Source organism: Sinohyriopsis cumingii, chromosome 1 (genome assembly GCF_028554795.1).
Source record: "Sinohyriopsis cumingii isolate HCF-2022 chromosome 1, ASM2855479v2, whole genome shotgun sequence".
NCBI classification, from domain to species: domain Eukaryota; kingdom Metazoa; phylum Mollusca; class Bivalvia; order Unionida; family Unionidae; genus Sinohyriopsis; species Sinohyriopsis cumingii.
This window is the reverse complement of record NC_142961.1, coordinates 66,294,348-66,310,503: the sequence shown is the minus strand read 5'-3', so window position 1 is coordinate 66,310,503 and position 16,156 is coordinate 66,294,348. Positions and strand designations below refer to the sequence as shown.

General features: G+C 38.1%; 1 protein-coding gene across 3 annotated transcripts in view; it reads left to right on the top strand.

Annotated features, from left to right (window-relative positions):
- Positions 1-16,156, top strand: part of LOC149807037 (glucokinase regulatory protein-like) — a 64,847-nt gene that overhangs the window by 20,451 nt on the left and 28,240 nt on the right. For all 3 annotated transcript variants that reach the window (XM_089960963.1, XM_089960954.1, XM_089960971.1), the window contains exons 2-3: positions 8,008-8,108; positions 15,826-15,887. In XM_089960963.1, coding sequence (XP_089817089.1) covers positions 8,036-8,108; positions 15,826-15,887 — 135 coding nt within the window. In that variant the 5' untranslated portion in view covers positions 8,008-8,035. The remainder of the gene's footprint in view (positions 1-8,007; positions 8,109-15,825; positions 15,888-16,156) is intronic.

The window sequence follows — 16,156 nt, the reverse complement described above, 5'->3', positions numbered from 1 at the left end:
CAGGACAATGTACTCTTTCTTGTCCTTCGCTCAGACAGGGTGGAGAGGCCAAACATCCTGAGCATTTTTATGGCCATGGTCACATTTCTCACAATAATAAACATATCCCAGGAATCCGGTGATACTGGTAATGGTATCGAAATGGTCATCGTGATAATAGACATGAATGTATTTTCCGTCCTTAAAGTCTTTCCCTCGAAACAACAGAGGTCCGCGCATTTCTTGAGGGTGCACTTTCAAGGTGTAGAATGGAGCTAGGACATCTTGCAATTTTTGCATCTCAGGAATGCCACAGGGTGTGTCTTTGGACAGTCCGGCTTGATGTAACAGGAGTTCTGCTTCATTTCGTTGTTTGGCTCGGTCCGATTTTCGAATATTCTCCCAGGCTCTTTTCCATTCTACCGTGTCGTTCTTGTTCGCATAGGTTCGTCCCACCACGGTGGCTTGGGCTAAACACATCTGCCCTTGAGAATTGTGAATTCGGACGAGACTTGTTTTGGTGTTGCGAAGGTCGTCCACCAATAAGACCTTTTTGCGTCCAGTCCCTTGAGGAGGAGAGACGTGGGCCATTTTCAGTGTGGCTTTACCATCGGTGATGTCAAACTGGTCATTAGATTGTTGTACGTGTTGAATCTTGCCCATGACCTTGGAAGGGGTTAGTTCTGCGGGTCTGCTAAACTCGATCCAAACAAGGGATTTCAAGCTGTCGTGATCTATGGATAGTGTCAAGCGATCGTCTTCTTTGGGTTGACATTGTCGCTTGAGTGCGGTGAGCAAAGAATCCCACATCTCGGTGATAAACCCTTCTGCTTTCTCTAATGGCACGTCGGACTTGAAATCTTTAAACTTCACTGTGTAGGTGTAAGCCGTGGTTCTAAATTTTCTAGAGGAGCGCTTTTCCGTCTCTCGAATGGAATAGTACTTTTCAGGGTTGACTAAGGGTGGTGAACTTTGTTTAGAGGGTTCAGATTCTGGTTCACTCATGTCCTCTTCAAAATCACTGGCATGAATTTGTGCCAAGACTTCAGCTCTGGTACGAGGCGATAGATCACGTTTCTGCCTCTTACTTTCTTCTTCTTTCTTCTCGAATGAATAGGATCGTTTCATCTTGAGTGCAAAACGTCAAATGACTCAAGTTTAAACACCATAGACTAATTTATAGTCATGGCAAACCAGCGTATATAAAAGGGTGTGTGTCTTGTCCTTTCACTATTCATTTCACTCTCAAACCGAGCACAACGATGGAAGAGACTAGCCAAATCGAACGTTTCATCAGAGCTTTGCGAGGGGTCATTAGAAAATTCTCTTCAGACCAGCCGTCGGACTACTCTCCTTCCTTTCGAGATAAAAGTCAAGATACTTGCTATATCTGTCAGAAGAAAGGGCATTGGTCTTCAGAGTGACCAGACCGTCAAAAAAGAAAAAAAACAGGGGCTAGAAAAGACAAAAGTCAAGATACCTGTTATTATTGTCAAGGAAAAGGACATTGGTCTCCAGATTGCCCAAAAAAGAAACAAGAGGAGTCAGAAGAAAAGAGGGATTCTTCAGAAGAAGAGAGAGATTCTTCAGAGGAAGAAAGCAGCCAGGTGAAGAAAAAGAAACAGAAGAAGAAAAGAAGAAGGGAAGAAAGTGAGGAGGAAGAGGAGGAAAAGACTGTGACGGTGAAGAAATTGAAAATAAGAGAGAGTAAAAAAAAGAAACAGAAGAAGTGAATGTAATTTATAAAGTGTTCTGTTGTGAATTGTGAATTGGATTGTAACTATGGAGAAAAGAATACATTAATTATATAAGGCAAGTGTCTTTGAGTTTTGATTTTAAATAAGAAGCTACACTCACGCACTCATACACAGACACGTACTATAAGGGTAAAATGTTTTTTTTGTTGATTTTTGAGTTATTGGCAAATTGAAAGGCTATCTCTTTTCGAGAGAAGTGGGTGGCCCTGAAAAGGGCCTTTTTTGTGTAGGGGTGAGTTTAAGCAATCAACTTTAACTGCCTTAAGCCTTTGCCACGGCCGAGGCCTACTTCTGATGATGATGATTGGGTTGAAATCACTAAGGGTGGTACGGTAGGCTTAGCACAGGGTTGGCGTGTTTAGCTCGGGAAGGTCGTATTCTCTTCGGTCGTGATAAAGAAGTCTATTACATTTGTTTCAGACTTCTTAACTCCGCTAAAATGTCCAACAGTACCGTGGCCGTTTGATTTTCACCCTCTTGTTTCTTTGCTGCTACTTCTTCTTCTTGTTGTTTTTTTCTTACCTCTTCTTGTTGCTGTTGCTGTTGCTGTAGGAGAAAAGCTTGTTCCGCTTCCTTTTGTCGTTGCATAAATTTCTCCAATTCTTCTTTCTGTCTCTGTCTAAAATTCTCCACTAGCGGTAATGAAGAATGAGACGAAGGTTCCGGAACAAATTCTTGCGAGGTAAGAAAATCCACAAAATCCCAATGTACCTCTTCTGAAAGTAAGTCCGGGTTCCCTTGGGTGGTCTCCACTGCTGGTGCACCCCAGTGAATCGTTTTCTGAGTTTCCGTGATGTTGAATCACTGTCGCATAGATTGACTGCACACAGGCGCTAGCGAATCTATATAGACCACGTGACGTCACAGACTGCTCTCTTCGGATTGGATGCGGGCTGACTGAATTTTGTCACGCGTGTTTGGATTGGTCAATGAACTCAATCCGTTTCAATCCTTCCTCTCCCTATAAATAAGCGCAGTTCAGCGCAATCACTCACCTGTTCTCGGAGCCTCACGATGTGGACCGACGTTCAATCTTCCACCCTTGTGTCAACAATGATGTTCAGGACGGACATACCCATGTATGTCCGGTCCAAGTGGACTGTTGTCGATAGGACAGATACAAGTCTATGGATGAGAAGAGTTTACATAGAAAGGCAAGGATGCCTCAAGAGGGTACTTGTGTATGAACCTGCAGTTAGAAGGAGTTTAAGAAGAAGAAGATGTGACAGATGCCGTCTATGTTAATATTAACATAAAACCAAAGGCCCTTTTCAGGGCCACCCACATTTCTCGAAAAGAGATTGACTTTCCATTGCCTACCCCTTTTTAAAAAATTTTTTTTTTAAAAAAAAAAATCCCATGTTCAATTCCCCTTGTCCCTAGACAGGCCCAAACTCTATTCCCCATGTTCAATTCCCATTGTCCCTAGAGTGACCCAGCAATATCTCCCATGTTAAATTTCCATTGTTCGAATGCCTTTGTCCCTAGAATGTCCCTAGACATTTTTTTTTCCTTTCTCCAATGTTAAATTCCCTTGTCCCCAGAGTGACCCGGGTTTTTTTGCCCATGTTAAATTTCCATTGTCCCTAGAGTGACCCAGGGTGGATAATGTTAAATTTACATAGTCCCCAGAGTGACCCAAGGGTGTTTTTAATGGTAATTCCCATTGTCCCTAGGGTGACCCCATTCACTACTACCCACTCAAGTATAGTAAATGACTTTTTTTTAGCATTTGGATCGTAGCCTGACACATATTAGTTATATGATAAGCGCTGAAATTCCCCCTCGCAAACCTTTGCTGCGAAGAGGCTCAGGTCGTAGTCAGTTAGGAACTCCAGTCATCTTCAGAAATTATTGGGATATTTATGTGAGGAATTTTCTTTGTCAGCTTGCTAAGGCGTAGTACTTACAAGCACTTCCGATCCATATATGGTCAGGTTGTTCTGCGTAGCACCTATCACCTTCGCAGAGGTAGTTTGACACAAGCCGTATGCCACATTGTTTGTTGTGATCTGCACTTACATAAGCGTAACCTAATGCCAGCCTGTTAAACGTGCGTGCAAAAGTTGTATAGCATCGCAGCATGTTTTCTTTTTTCTAACGTCCAGCGAAATGGCGCCACATCGTAACTGTTGCTTGAGGCTGAACATCAAGTTGTTCCTATGTGTGGATGATTCAAGCGATACATTGATATCACAGTTCCACCACTGAGACCTCGATAATGTGACACTAATCTCAGCAATGTATTATTACACACACTTTGTCTGAACAATAGGAAAAGGCACGATGTGAAAACTGCTAATAACTGCCATGTATGAGTGTCGGTCACAACATCATTGCATTCTGCTTGAAGAAGTACGTTTTACTAGTCCTTTCTTTCAGTCTAACAGTTAGTTAATTGACAAAATAACACGGCCAATTTCGGATACAATTTTGGCAATGTTGTTTCCTTGTACGAACTTGGTGAATGTGGTGCAGGAACTCCAAAATGTGAAACCATAAATCCATCCCATGACAAAGAAAACGGTATTGTGCGAACTTTTCTGTGCTTGTCGCTGCTGGTGCGATTTAAGCTGCTAAAACTTTATATTCATCGTAGCGTATTATGATCTTTTACTGTGAGATAGTTGTGTCATGCAACCATTCCATTATTGCGTGTTTTGATTAATTTAGACGATGCATCTCCTTGGCACTTTCGACAAGATCAGACAGTGTCTGCGTGGTAGCTCTCGAGCAGCCGCTGTCTCCTCATGCAGCAACGTCTGGATAGACCCTGTCAATTTTTTCCTTGGCAAAATCACTAACTACTTTATCATACATGTCCCGAGTTTTCGACAGCTGGTTGGTCATCCGTTGTGTTTTAGATTAGTGCTAAAAAATGTACACATGCCAGCTAAGAGATAGTGCCAAACTGCTATTTGGATACATAGGTCGTACCCCAGACTATGTTTCAATTTCATCACGTATATCACATGTACTTTGTGCGTGCGTTTTTTTTTTTTTATTCAATAAGAGTTTTGGTATACGCGATTCAGTGTATATCTTTAAATGGGTTATCATACCAATATAAAGTTCGTGCATTACTGTTGCAAGACACGTTTTTTCTTTGTAAACTAGCTTCTCATACTCGCGTTTACTATGACGAGGAAAAAGACTACACTTCCTTCTCTACCCATTTCACGCGATCTGCAGGCTACATGTTGAATGTTTCCATCTCTCTCTCTCTCTCTCTCTCTCTCTCTCTCTTTCTCTCTCTCTCTCTCTCTCTCTCTCTCTCTCTCTCTCTCATATTGTTTCCCTTCCCCAATTTTAAGATAACTACATGACTTAGGCGGTTATATCTATACCCCATTTATCTCTAAATGGGTAAAAACTTTTACTGTATAATTATTTATAATGTGTTTCGATTATCTGCAATCTTCAAAAACTTTAGCAGATTGTTTACTTGCTCATTTTCAGCTCTTACAAACCTTAACACGTAAGTCATCCCAATGCAATTTCTACAGTGCTTGTAAAAAGTCATAGCGCAACAACCAACAACCTGAAGGTACTATCAGCATGTGTTGCTTGCAGTACTCGTTTACACGGTGCTTCCCCGACACATTTGTGTGGGGGGGGGGGGGGGGGCAGAGCAAAGTCATAGAAGAATGTTATTTGTTTGGGGTCCATGCTTGTAATATTCAAGTTTTTGTTCGTTAACATTATCGTGTCCCCTTAATTTATAAAGCATAAATCGAATGTGCTTACTTTTCCGATGTTATTTCGCCCTCTTCCAACATCTTATTACGATTTGTATAGCTTCTCCATACTGAATATATGCATCCTTATTTATCAATTGTCTATAATAATAAAAAAATTAAAATCAGTCTGGAAGGACTTGTATAAGAGAATTATTGCAGCAGACAATAGGTCGTCCCCAGGGTTGTACGATCGAGCCAAGGAAATGCTTGTGGTGGGCTGGCCATGCTGAACCAGAGCCAATGCCTTGTATACAACGAAAATGAAAAAAATCAGCTTCGTTGTCAATGAAAATGGTTATGTAAAGCTAGAATCAATACACGGTCGACATCAAAATGCAAGACAAAGTGTTAAAAAACATTGCTGGTTAAAATCTTTTTGTCAACAAAAGGCATCAAAAATAACACTTAGCCAGAACCGCAACGTTGTATACTATTTCTAATGGTATGTAATCTTTATCCGTACAGCTGGACATACCCAGTACCAAATTGATCCCCAGATGGCGCTTTTATTTCTTTCGAAATGCCACCAGTTGGGTTCAGCTGGTCAATTGCAGAAACGCATTCTCTTGCTTTTCCACCATCCTTCATCGGATTCGTCCAAAACATAACGGATACGGTTGAAATTATAAGTCTTTAAGCAAACAACACTGGAGCCCTTATCATTAAACTTTTATATTTTAGCCAAATATCAAGGATAAAAATGAATGAAATGACAAATGAAAACGAATCTGACCCCGTGGAGAGCAATTCTACTCAGTTCATGCAACAATTCTTTCTCTTGTTACGTCATGATGTTTACAAATATACTGTTTATCAAACTTTAAATAGATGGGGTAAAAAGCATAGCAAAAGACTAGAGCATAGTAACAGCAGTTGACACTAAAATATTTGTAAGGAAAAAAATCAATCACTACATTTAAAGTAATTAACTAGAGAAAAAATTCTTTTAGCGAAATGAAACAAACATGTACACAGAAAATTGTTTTAAAAAGGAAAGTTGTTCATCGTTTAGAAAAAGAGTATATAGGAGATTCAATCTTCCTGGAATAAATGTATTAGGAATTCCTGATAAAAACCTTCATGGCGAAAGGGCCTGGGTAGTTTCGTTCTGCGAGAACGATATAGATTCCGCTGAACGGCTACCTACATCTGAAAGAAGAATAGGTGCAAGGTGCAGTTGTGTACATTGGCAACAAGCACTATTTTAATACCTTACCATAATAAAAAAATCCATAGCTATCAATTTAAAAGACTGTTAAGTTCCAGTGCCACAGTAGAGTGGTATAAATATATGCTAATATCCCCACCCACTCCCCCTAAAAAACAGTGAAAGCATGTAGCATTATTTTATAGGCTTTTTTGGCACACTAAAATAGACAACATTTTCTTTGATCCAGAGCCTTGACCCACCCACCCCCAGCAAAGTGCATGTGATTTGTAATTGTTATTTTGAAAAGGACATGAAGTGTAACTTTAGTAGTATACATGCGTTTAACGCACGAGGCGAAAAATATATTCTTGCGTCAGATAGATTATTTGGCTATTTTTATACAAACCAAACAATGAATCGTGACTGGCAGCAAAAGTAGAACATAGTAAGCTGTACAGTGAACTCGTTTCTCCGGTAAGAGAACTCGCTTTGCACAGCTTTATTTTAGGTGGCGCTCTACAGTTTCTTAATTTGCATAATATTAGAATTATAAAAGAAAAGGAATTTCCCCGGGTTTCTTGACTGGTTATACCGGCTGTTTAAAAAAAGACATTGTATATCTTAGGTATTGTTCCAAGAACCTTTAATTCCCTTGATTTTGGTATATGATTGATGGGTGTAATATGGGTTATAGAGTATACAGATTGGCATTACTCCAGATGTGTACATTTCAAAAAAGTGCTAGCTCCACTTGGTCATTTTCACTTCCTGGACTTTAGAGGTAAATTGCAATAAAAAAAAAAGATAATAACCTTTTTTTACATTTTATATATTTGGTAATTCATCCATTGCGCTTTCAGAAGCTGGTATTCTCTTGTTGGACAAAATTCATTTTCCCAATTTTAATAGGTGCTGAAGATGGTGTACTTTAGACTAATTCAGGGTGATTTTTTTTTAGCACAAGGGAACAGTCATTTTAGTTAGCAGAGTGCTTAGATCATGTACAATTTCCATAAGTACAATTTCCAAAGAAATGTCAGCCACACTACATCAAAGTAGCATAGAGGTATGCCAACATTCTCTCCACTTTTCATGTTTCAAATGCAAGCAACTTCACCCTACATACGTCACTCTTTCAAACGTACATAATAACTGGTGAGCCCCCTTTACTTCAAACCCGCGTGACGTCACAGTACAAGCTTTGTGCCCACCCCACACCTGTGTGGATTGTCCTTGTCAACCACGACTCTTTTTCTTGGGGGGGGGGGGGGAATGGTACTAATTTAGCGTAAAATGTGCCTTTATAAATAATTCACATATGTTGAGGCCTAGGAGTCAAGTTTATGCAAGTCAGTCATTATGTTTTGCAATTCCATTTCAGCCATTCAGTGGAGACAAACGATTACATCATGAGCCATACTCAACCAATCACAGAAGCTAATAACAAAATCACCACAGACATCGATGTCGCTACACCAGAAGGTTGTTATCGTTTCATTTTCATTGATTGTTTGTTTAGTTTCTTATAAGTCAGTAGTGATATATTTCGAAAACTGGACCATAATAACATTAAATTAATTTGGTACGAACTTTTATTATGCATAGAGGAATTCCCAGAAATTCGCAAATCAGTCCTCTGAATATATGAACTGATATAAAAATGACTGGACCAGTCATACTTGTGTTTGTCACAAAAATTCAAAGCAATAGACCAGTCAGATACTCAACGCATATTCGGATTCAAACCCACAATAATATGTTGCATTTTTTTTAAATGTCATAAACAAAGCCGCACTGGATTATATTCAATAATATTCAAAGAGGTCATTCATATATATATATATATATATATATATATATATATATATATATATATATATATATATATATATATATATATATATATATATATATATATATATATATATATATATTAACAGAGAGAGAGACAGAGAGAGAGATTTACATGTAAAGAACTATTTAGGCATCTAGAGATTATGACAGTTTGATTACAAGTTTCCATGGGTCAAAGGTAAAAAACGTTGTAGTGCTGAATGATAAAACTGAAGAGAGTACAAGTGTTAATTTGCTGACTTCAAGGAAAGGTTGTTCTATCCCAGCTTGTATCTCATCTAAACTCAAACAGTCTTTTTAGCAATGTACAATCTGCATATCGCCCTTGCCACAGTACTGAAACTACTCTTCTAAAAGTAGTTAATGACATTCTCTCTGCGTTGGATAGTGGAAAGATTACAGTCCTCATCCTCCTTGATTTATCTGCAGCATTTGACACAATAGATCATGATATATTACTTCAGCGTCTCCAGCATGCATTTGGCATTCATGATACAGCCTTACTGTGGTTCAAGTCCTATTTGGTCAACACGACACAAATTGTATCTGCAAATGGAATACACTCCAGCCCAGTTGATCTATGTTGTGGTGTTCCATAGGGGTCTGTTCTTGGACCTGTTCTTTTCATTTTGTACACTCAGTCGCTCTCAAGTGTCATAGATCATCATCCAGTGTCTCACCAGTTGTATGCTGATGACACCCAAATATAGAAATCTAGCCACCCAACTGAAGTTGATGCTACCATCCAAGGTGCAGAGAGGTGCATTTCTGATGTGAAACCATGGATGACATGTAACAAGCTGCAGATGAATAATGATAAAACTGAGGCCATTCTGATCACAACACAAAGACTTTCTCAGTCACACCCTTTACATCAAACAATACATATCAGCAACACCAACATTAAATTCACACAATCAGTACGAAACCTAGGTGTTACTCTGTACAGTAATCTCACATTGCACCAACATGTCATGAATATATGCAATACTGCATGTCTTGAGCTGAGACGCATCAGCTCCATTCGCAAATATCTTTCAGTTGATGCCACTAAAACATTTGTGTGTTCATTAGTACTTTCAAGACTGGACTATTGTAACTCAATTCTGTCTGGTTCATCTCAATATCTGCTCCAGAAACTTCAAAAAGTTCAAAACACAGCTGCTCGGATCATACTTAGATTACCACGATCAGAGCACACCTTCCCGCTGCTCTGTACCCTACATTGGCTATCCATTCGATCCAGAATCAAACACAAAATTTGTTCTCTGTGTTACGTTTCACTGTCGGACCAGCAAGATACTTACGCTCCTCTTCGTATACTCATTATTCCCACTATGAAAACAAAGTCATATGGTCAGCGTTCTTTTGCATACCAGGGCCCAGCAACGTGGAATGAATTGCCCACTGAACTTAGACACAAAGACACAGTGCTCACGTTCAAGAGATCTCTCAAAACTCACTTATTTCGACTGCAAGAACAAACTTAAAGACTTAATAATGTTTCCTACCTTAAATATTCTCAGCGTGTTTTGTTTTTTTTTTCTTTCTAATTTCATGATGTTTGTTCTTGTAATCATATCATTATATATTTTTTTATCTTATAGGTATTGTCTAATGTTGTAAAGCGCTTAGAGCTTCTAAAGATTAGACGCTATACAAAGTCCTCATTATTATTATTATTATTATTATTGTTATACATTTTAATTACGATCCTGAAAGTCCTGTTTCTGATGCAAATATCAATCAGTTGAGGAAACAAATATAAGGGGAGAAAAGGAAAATAAAGTAGGATGAATCAAAAGAATGGGTATCTGAACAGTGTGCTTGCACATTTTACACAATCAAGCAAAAAGAAAATTTCGCCTCCAAAACAGTTATGTAAGTCACGTAGATGATATGCATACGTTCTTGATATGCACACGCGCGCGTGCGTGCGTGCACGTGTGTGTGTGTGTGAGAGAGAGAGAGAGAGAAAGAGAGATTCTGTAACGTAACTTTAAAGATTTAACGTTGTCTGCAGTGTTACAGTTTACAGTGATATCTAGCACTTAGTTCATCATGCCGCAGAGATGTAGGATCATGACCCACCTAGTTACATTATATTGACACCAGGCCGACCAATCCTAACACTAACCTCTTAATGCTGAGCGCATAGTTAGGCATATGTTAGTACCATTTTTATAAGTCTTTGTTATTATTCGGTCGGGGATCGATCTCGCGACCTCCCGCATCCGAGGCGGAAGCTATAACCACCTAGGACAACGGAGCGGTTTTTATGCAAACGTAAGCGATTGTGTGTGTGTGTGTGTGATTTTGGATTTTTAACGTAGCTTTAACACTTTTTACAGTCATATCGCTACGATGTCTGCAGTGTGGCAGTTTATAGTGATGTCTAGCACTGGGGCATCATGCCGCAGACATGTAGCATGATGTCCCACCCAATCACATTATCCTGATACCAGATCGACCAGTCCTAACACTAACCTCTTCATACTGAGCGCCAAGCGATGCCGCTGTTAGTACCATTTTTATAAGTCTTTGGTATGACTCGGCCGGGGTTCGAAGCCGCGACCTCTCGCATCCGAGAACGCTTTAACCTAAACATAAGTAAAATGCAGGATAAAGACAACCGTGGATAGAAATACATTCTGACAGTGACAAATATTTTCTCGAAATCCTATTCAAGCGGGAACAATCTTGAAAAGGGAGATGATATTGACGACGCTTCTGGAAAAAAGCGTTCAAGAGAGAAAGAGACAAATTTTGAAAAGATACAGTCGTGTGTAACAAAAGAGTTTTCCAGCACAAGAAGGGAAGGGAAGACGAAAAAAAAACCATTTAATACCCTTCAACTTACTCAGACGCACAAAGTTGTTGTAAAGATTTAACAGAACTCTGAGGGCTACAATGCTGAAGTATTTCACTCAAAATAGAAAATTAGCTAACCCTTTACCAAAACTAATCTGGGGATAATACAACACTCCTCAAAGATCGATAGGTATAACCCTTATTCAAGCATGCAAGGAGGGAAACATACAAAAAGATGGATAATCTATTTGTTTACCTGAAAACTGATGTATCTGAAACACGTAAATTTAAAATTGGCAGTAGGAATTTTAAAATACAGAACAATCTTCTCAAAGGCCAACTTTCCTAACTTTACACAGAAAATATTTAAAATCAAGGCAAGTGAATTTAGGCGATCTACTTGTTTACAAACGGGACGAGTTGAGGGGAGAGGATATTGGAAACAAGATTTAGCTCTGTACGATCAGACGACATATACAAAGTTGAAATATTTTAAAACACAACTGATCAATGGTAAAATGTGTGTACAAAAGATGAATCATTTAACAATTGGGAACAACTGAAAATATAACGCCATTATACAAGTGATGTGTAAAAGACACTCCTTTCCTCCAGAGACAATGTGTCAAAAGTTCACGTATCCCTAGAGGCAATGTATTAAACGTACATCTTTCCTCAAGAGGCAGTGTATCAAAAGTATACCTTTCCTCTAGAGATAATGTATCAAACGTACACTTCTCCTCTAGAGGCATTGCATCAAACGTATCTGTGTTTTAGGTGTACATGTACAATAGTTGTATAAGCTGCATTTTAGATGTACAGGTAAACAAAATGACTGATTAATTGGTTATCACAGTCAGTCATTAGTGTATGATTGTTCTTTGGCAGTTTATTTTCTTTAGTACCTTAGCTTTATTCACAATGTTTTATTCCGGCATTTGCTTCAAACAGCACAGGTAGCCTTGCTTCTAATTTGAATAGCGTTTTAATGTTTGCATGCAAGACAATGGGTGCCGCGACCAGCGGGCCAGGGTTCGAATCTCTTAAAATTCTCTAACCTGTACGATAATATTATTTCTCCATATTTAAAACTTACTCCATATTCTCACGCATCCTACTGTAGGATCCAGGGAAAGTACTTTCCGCTCTGTGAGATATTTATTTCTGACTATCTGTAATACCTTGATTTCTGTTGTAGGAATCCAGAGTGGCTGTATACATAGATGTGAATTAATTACTTGGCCAATACGTGGGCGTATCTGTTACGCACGAATGGCTATATCAACTACTTTGTAGCCTTCTTTTTGGTAATATGTGCTTATTCGAGGGGGGTATAGGGGTTGGTTCGTACAGACAAGGCAATTGGTACCGTAACATACAAACCCGGTTTCGAATCTTAGTAGAATTACAAATTCACTCACTTTAATGAAGCCTGCTTTAGGGTGCCTTCATAACCGGAACCTACTTGTTCCCAAATACGAACGATCTTATCCTTGATAAATCGACAAGTGCACGAATTACGAATTTTGGCTGATGCGTCGAATGTTGGCTGTGTAAAGTGTGGTTCTGATACAGCACCAAAAATTGCCTAATAAATAAATTTGTACTGGTTGCATTGTTGGTAATGTAGAACTTATTTTTTCTTTATCTTTTTGATATGTTGTGCATACCTTTTTTCATTGTTTTTCTTTTCCCAATTAAATTTGAAATTATTTTTCACTAGTCTAGATAAAGTTGAACGTCAGCTTGCAGAAAATCTTTATCAGAAAATGTTTGTTAATCTAACGTTCCAGATTTCCTTACAAATAAATGGAAAGTGAACAAGACAAATAAAACAGAATGATTCTGAAGTTAGTATATAACCGTAAAAGGTTAATTCACAAAATTCAAACAATCCACGTAGAACTTGGTTGTCAACTTGGAAACTGTGAGCAGGAATTTTAAAAAAGAAAGCTGAACGTTTAAAGAAAAAAATGAGACAGGCGAAGCAGCTTCGACAAACTGTACAATATGTAAAAAATTTGTACTCAAGTTCACGAAGCTAGACTTTGTCCAGTCTCCGACATTCAAACATGATCTATTATTAAAATGAAGGGTTGTATAGCAGCTTTTGTTATATTGTCTATTTAGTTAAAAAGGTAAAGCAGCATCTGATTTTACATTTAAACATATGCAAAACATAAAACACCACTACATAACGACGTGAAATCACACACGAAGTTCAACACCGCTACAGAACGACATGAAATCACATACGAAGTTCAACACCACTGCAGAACGACATGAAATCACACACGAAGTTTAACACCACTGCAGAACGACATGAAATCACATAAGTTCAACACCACTATTGAACGACATATAATCACATACGAAGTTCAACAACACTGCAGAACGACATGAAATCACATACGAAGTTCAACATGACAAGATTTGTATTTATTTATACAACTTATTTTGTCCAGTCTAGTGCCAAAATGTCAGCTTTTAACAGGTATCAAATAACATGGATTTACAGATATCGAGTTAAATAAAAGGTATTACTAACTATGTTTACTATGATGTACCTAAACCTGCTATCACAGTTACATATAACATCCTCTTTGAAAAGGCTATCAAAGATCCCATTAGGTCCGTCAGCAAAACTTGCTATTGAAGAAATTGTAAAACTGAATTACTCTATTGTCGGTTAGTCATTTCACGATATCACATAAACGTTTACTTAATAGAATTGTTAAGAAGTTTACAAATAAAAGGAAAATGAAACGTATATTGCTGATTTTTGTTTCTCCTGGCTTATAACAGCATAGCGTTACATACAAGCAAATGTCAATATAAACAAAAGGTATTATATCGATTCAGTTTACCGTGCAGCATTAGACAATGCCCTGACAGTTGCCTGCATTAGACAATGCCATGACAGTCGCCTGCATTAGACAATGCCCTGACAGTCGCCTGCGGTAGACAATGCCCTGACAATCGCCTGCATTAGACAATGCACTGACAGTTGCCTGCAACATGCTTTTGGAAGTACTTTTGAGATTTACAATTGGTCAAGCAAAGATATTTGTTTTATAATTATTTCAGTTTGTTTCAACTCGTTTGCAATTTACTAATATCACTTGAGTTAGGCTATTAGAGCTTTGAGGGACGGAAAGAAACCAAAATCAAAGGGTTTTCTTAAAGCATTAACTTTTAGTTTTGGAATGCAAGCCATAGAAAAATAGTAAGATACTAAATAATGCCGGTGTACCTCGCCTTTGACGATGAAAGCAATGTGTATAAATGTTTTCCGTGCATACTAGCAGACAACATTTGGTGTTTGCTGAGCTCTTGTCTGGAATTCAATACAATTTACATTTGTAACTTTATTTGTTATGTTTTCAAAATTGAAATTATTTGCACTGGCAAATCAAAAGGTTGTCTCAAAGCATTAACTTTTAGTTTAGGAATGCAAGCCATAGAAAAATAGTAAGATAATAAATAATGCCGGTGCACCTCGCCTCTGACGATGAAAGCAATGTGTACAGATGTTTTCCGTGCATGCTAGCAGACAACATTTGGTGTTTGCTGAGCTCTTGTCTGGAATTCAATACAATTTACATTCGTAACTTTATTTGTGATGTTTTCAAAATTGAAATTATTTGCCATGGCACGTCTTCGCTAACCAAGGTTATCGATGTGATATCCCTATTTACATCTTGACGGATCGAACAGATATATTGGTACTTTGTCTCAGCGACATCTATTGGATTTCATGAGTTGATTATTTATCAGTCCATTCAAGTTGTGGACTCCGTTTGTTTCGATCATGTAGGAACAGTGTTCAGATTTAAACAACTTAATTTTGACCCGAAGCACAGAACTATCTGCTCGATACGCCAAAGTGTATGTATATATGGGCGCGAAAAAGTTGGGGTTTATTTCTGGATTTCATGACATTACTCATAATATATTAGCTATTAACAAACTATAAACCAAGAATCATCTGCCAAAGTGAAACATGGTAGTTCTTTTGGTTGAATTTTCCACAATATTATATAATAATGGTACGTTTAATGACCTGCAAGTAAGTGAAAATCAAGTTCACTAATTGGTTAGAATTATTTTCTAAGTCTACATTTGTTTTAACACTGCATACGAAAATATCTAAAATAACAAAACGACTGTCCTAACCAAAAAAATCATGATGTATTATATGATTGAGACTTAATTGAGGTGCGAAATAGGAAATATGTACCAGGTGCTCACTCTCATATATGTCTAACACGACTGGAATTGATCACATGTTTTTCTTCATTCCAAGAAACCCCACAAAAACATTGATATACAAATAATAGATTTATCTTGATGATTGCAAACATTTTTAGAATTCGCTTGCATGAAACAGTTTAGTCTGTACAATCATTTATCGTTCGGTTGCCATTTTTAGAATTAATGATATATTTTTTAAAGCTCGTAAAACACTGATACCTAAAATCCTTTTCCTCTCGTATTTTTTTAATTATCTCTGAACTGTCGTTTATTGTTTAAGGCATCGTGACCCTGCTCCGCAGATGTGATGCTGAGATCTTCGATGGATGGGAAGGACACAAGGTAAATATGGTTTATTTCTAACTCTCCGCAATCTCTTTTTTGTTTCTTTACTATACTGAATATATAATATGATTAGACCTACCCCAGTGGCGGCCTTAGCGAGGTGGGTAAGGTGCTGTCGCATCGGGACCGCAACCGCAATCTGGGAGGCGGGGGTGGGTGGGTGGGAGAGGGTGGGCGAAAGTTTATAATTAAAGCGGATTATTTAAAAACTAAAATTGATTCTGAAAACTAACCTGTTTTTGTCCATGAATATTTCACAGATTTTT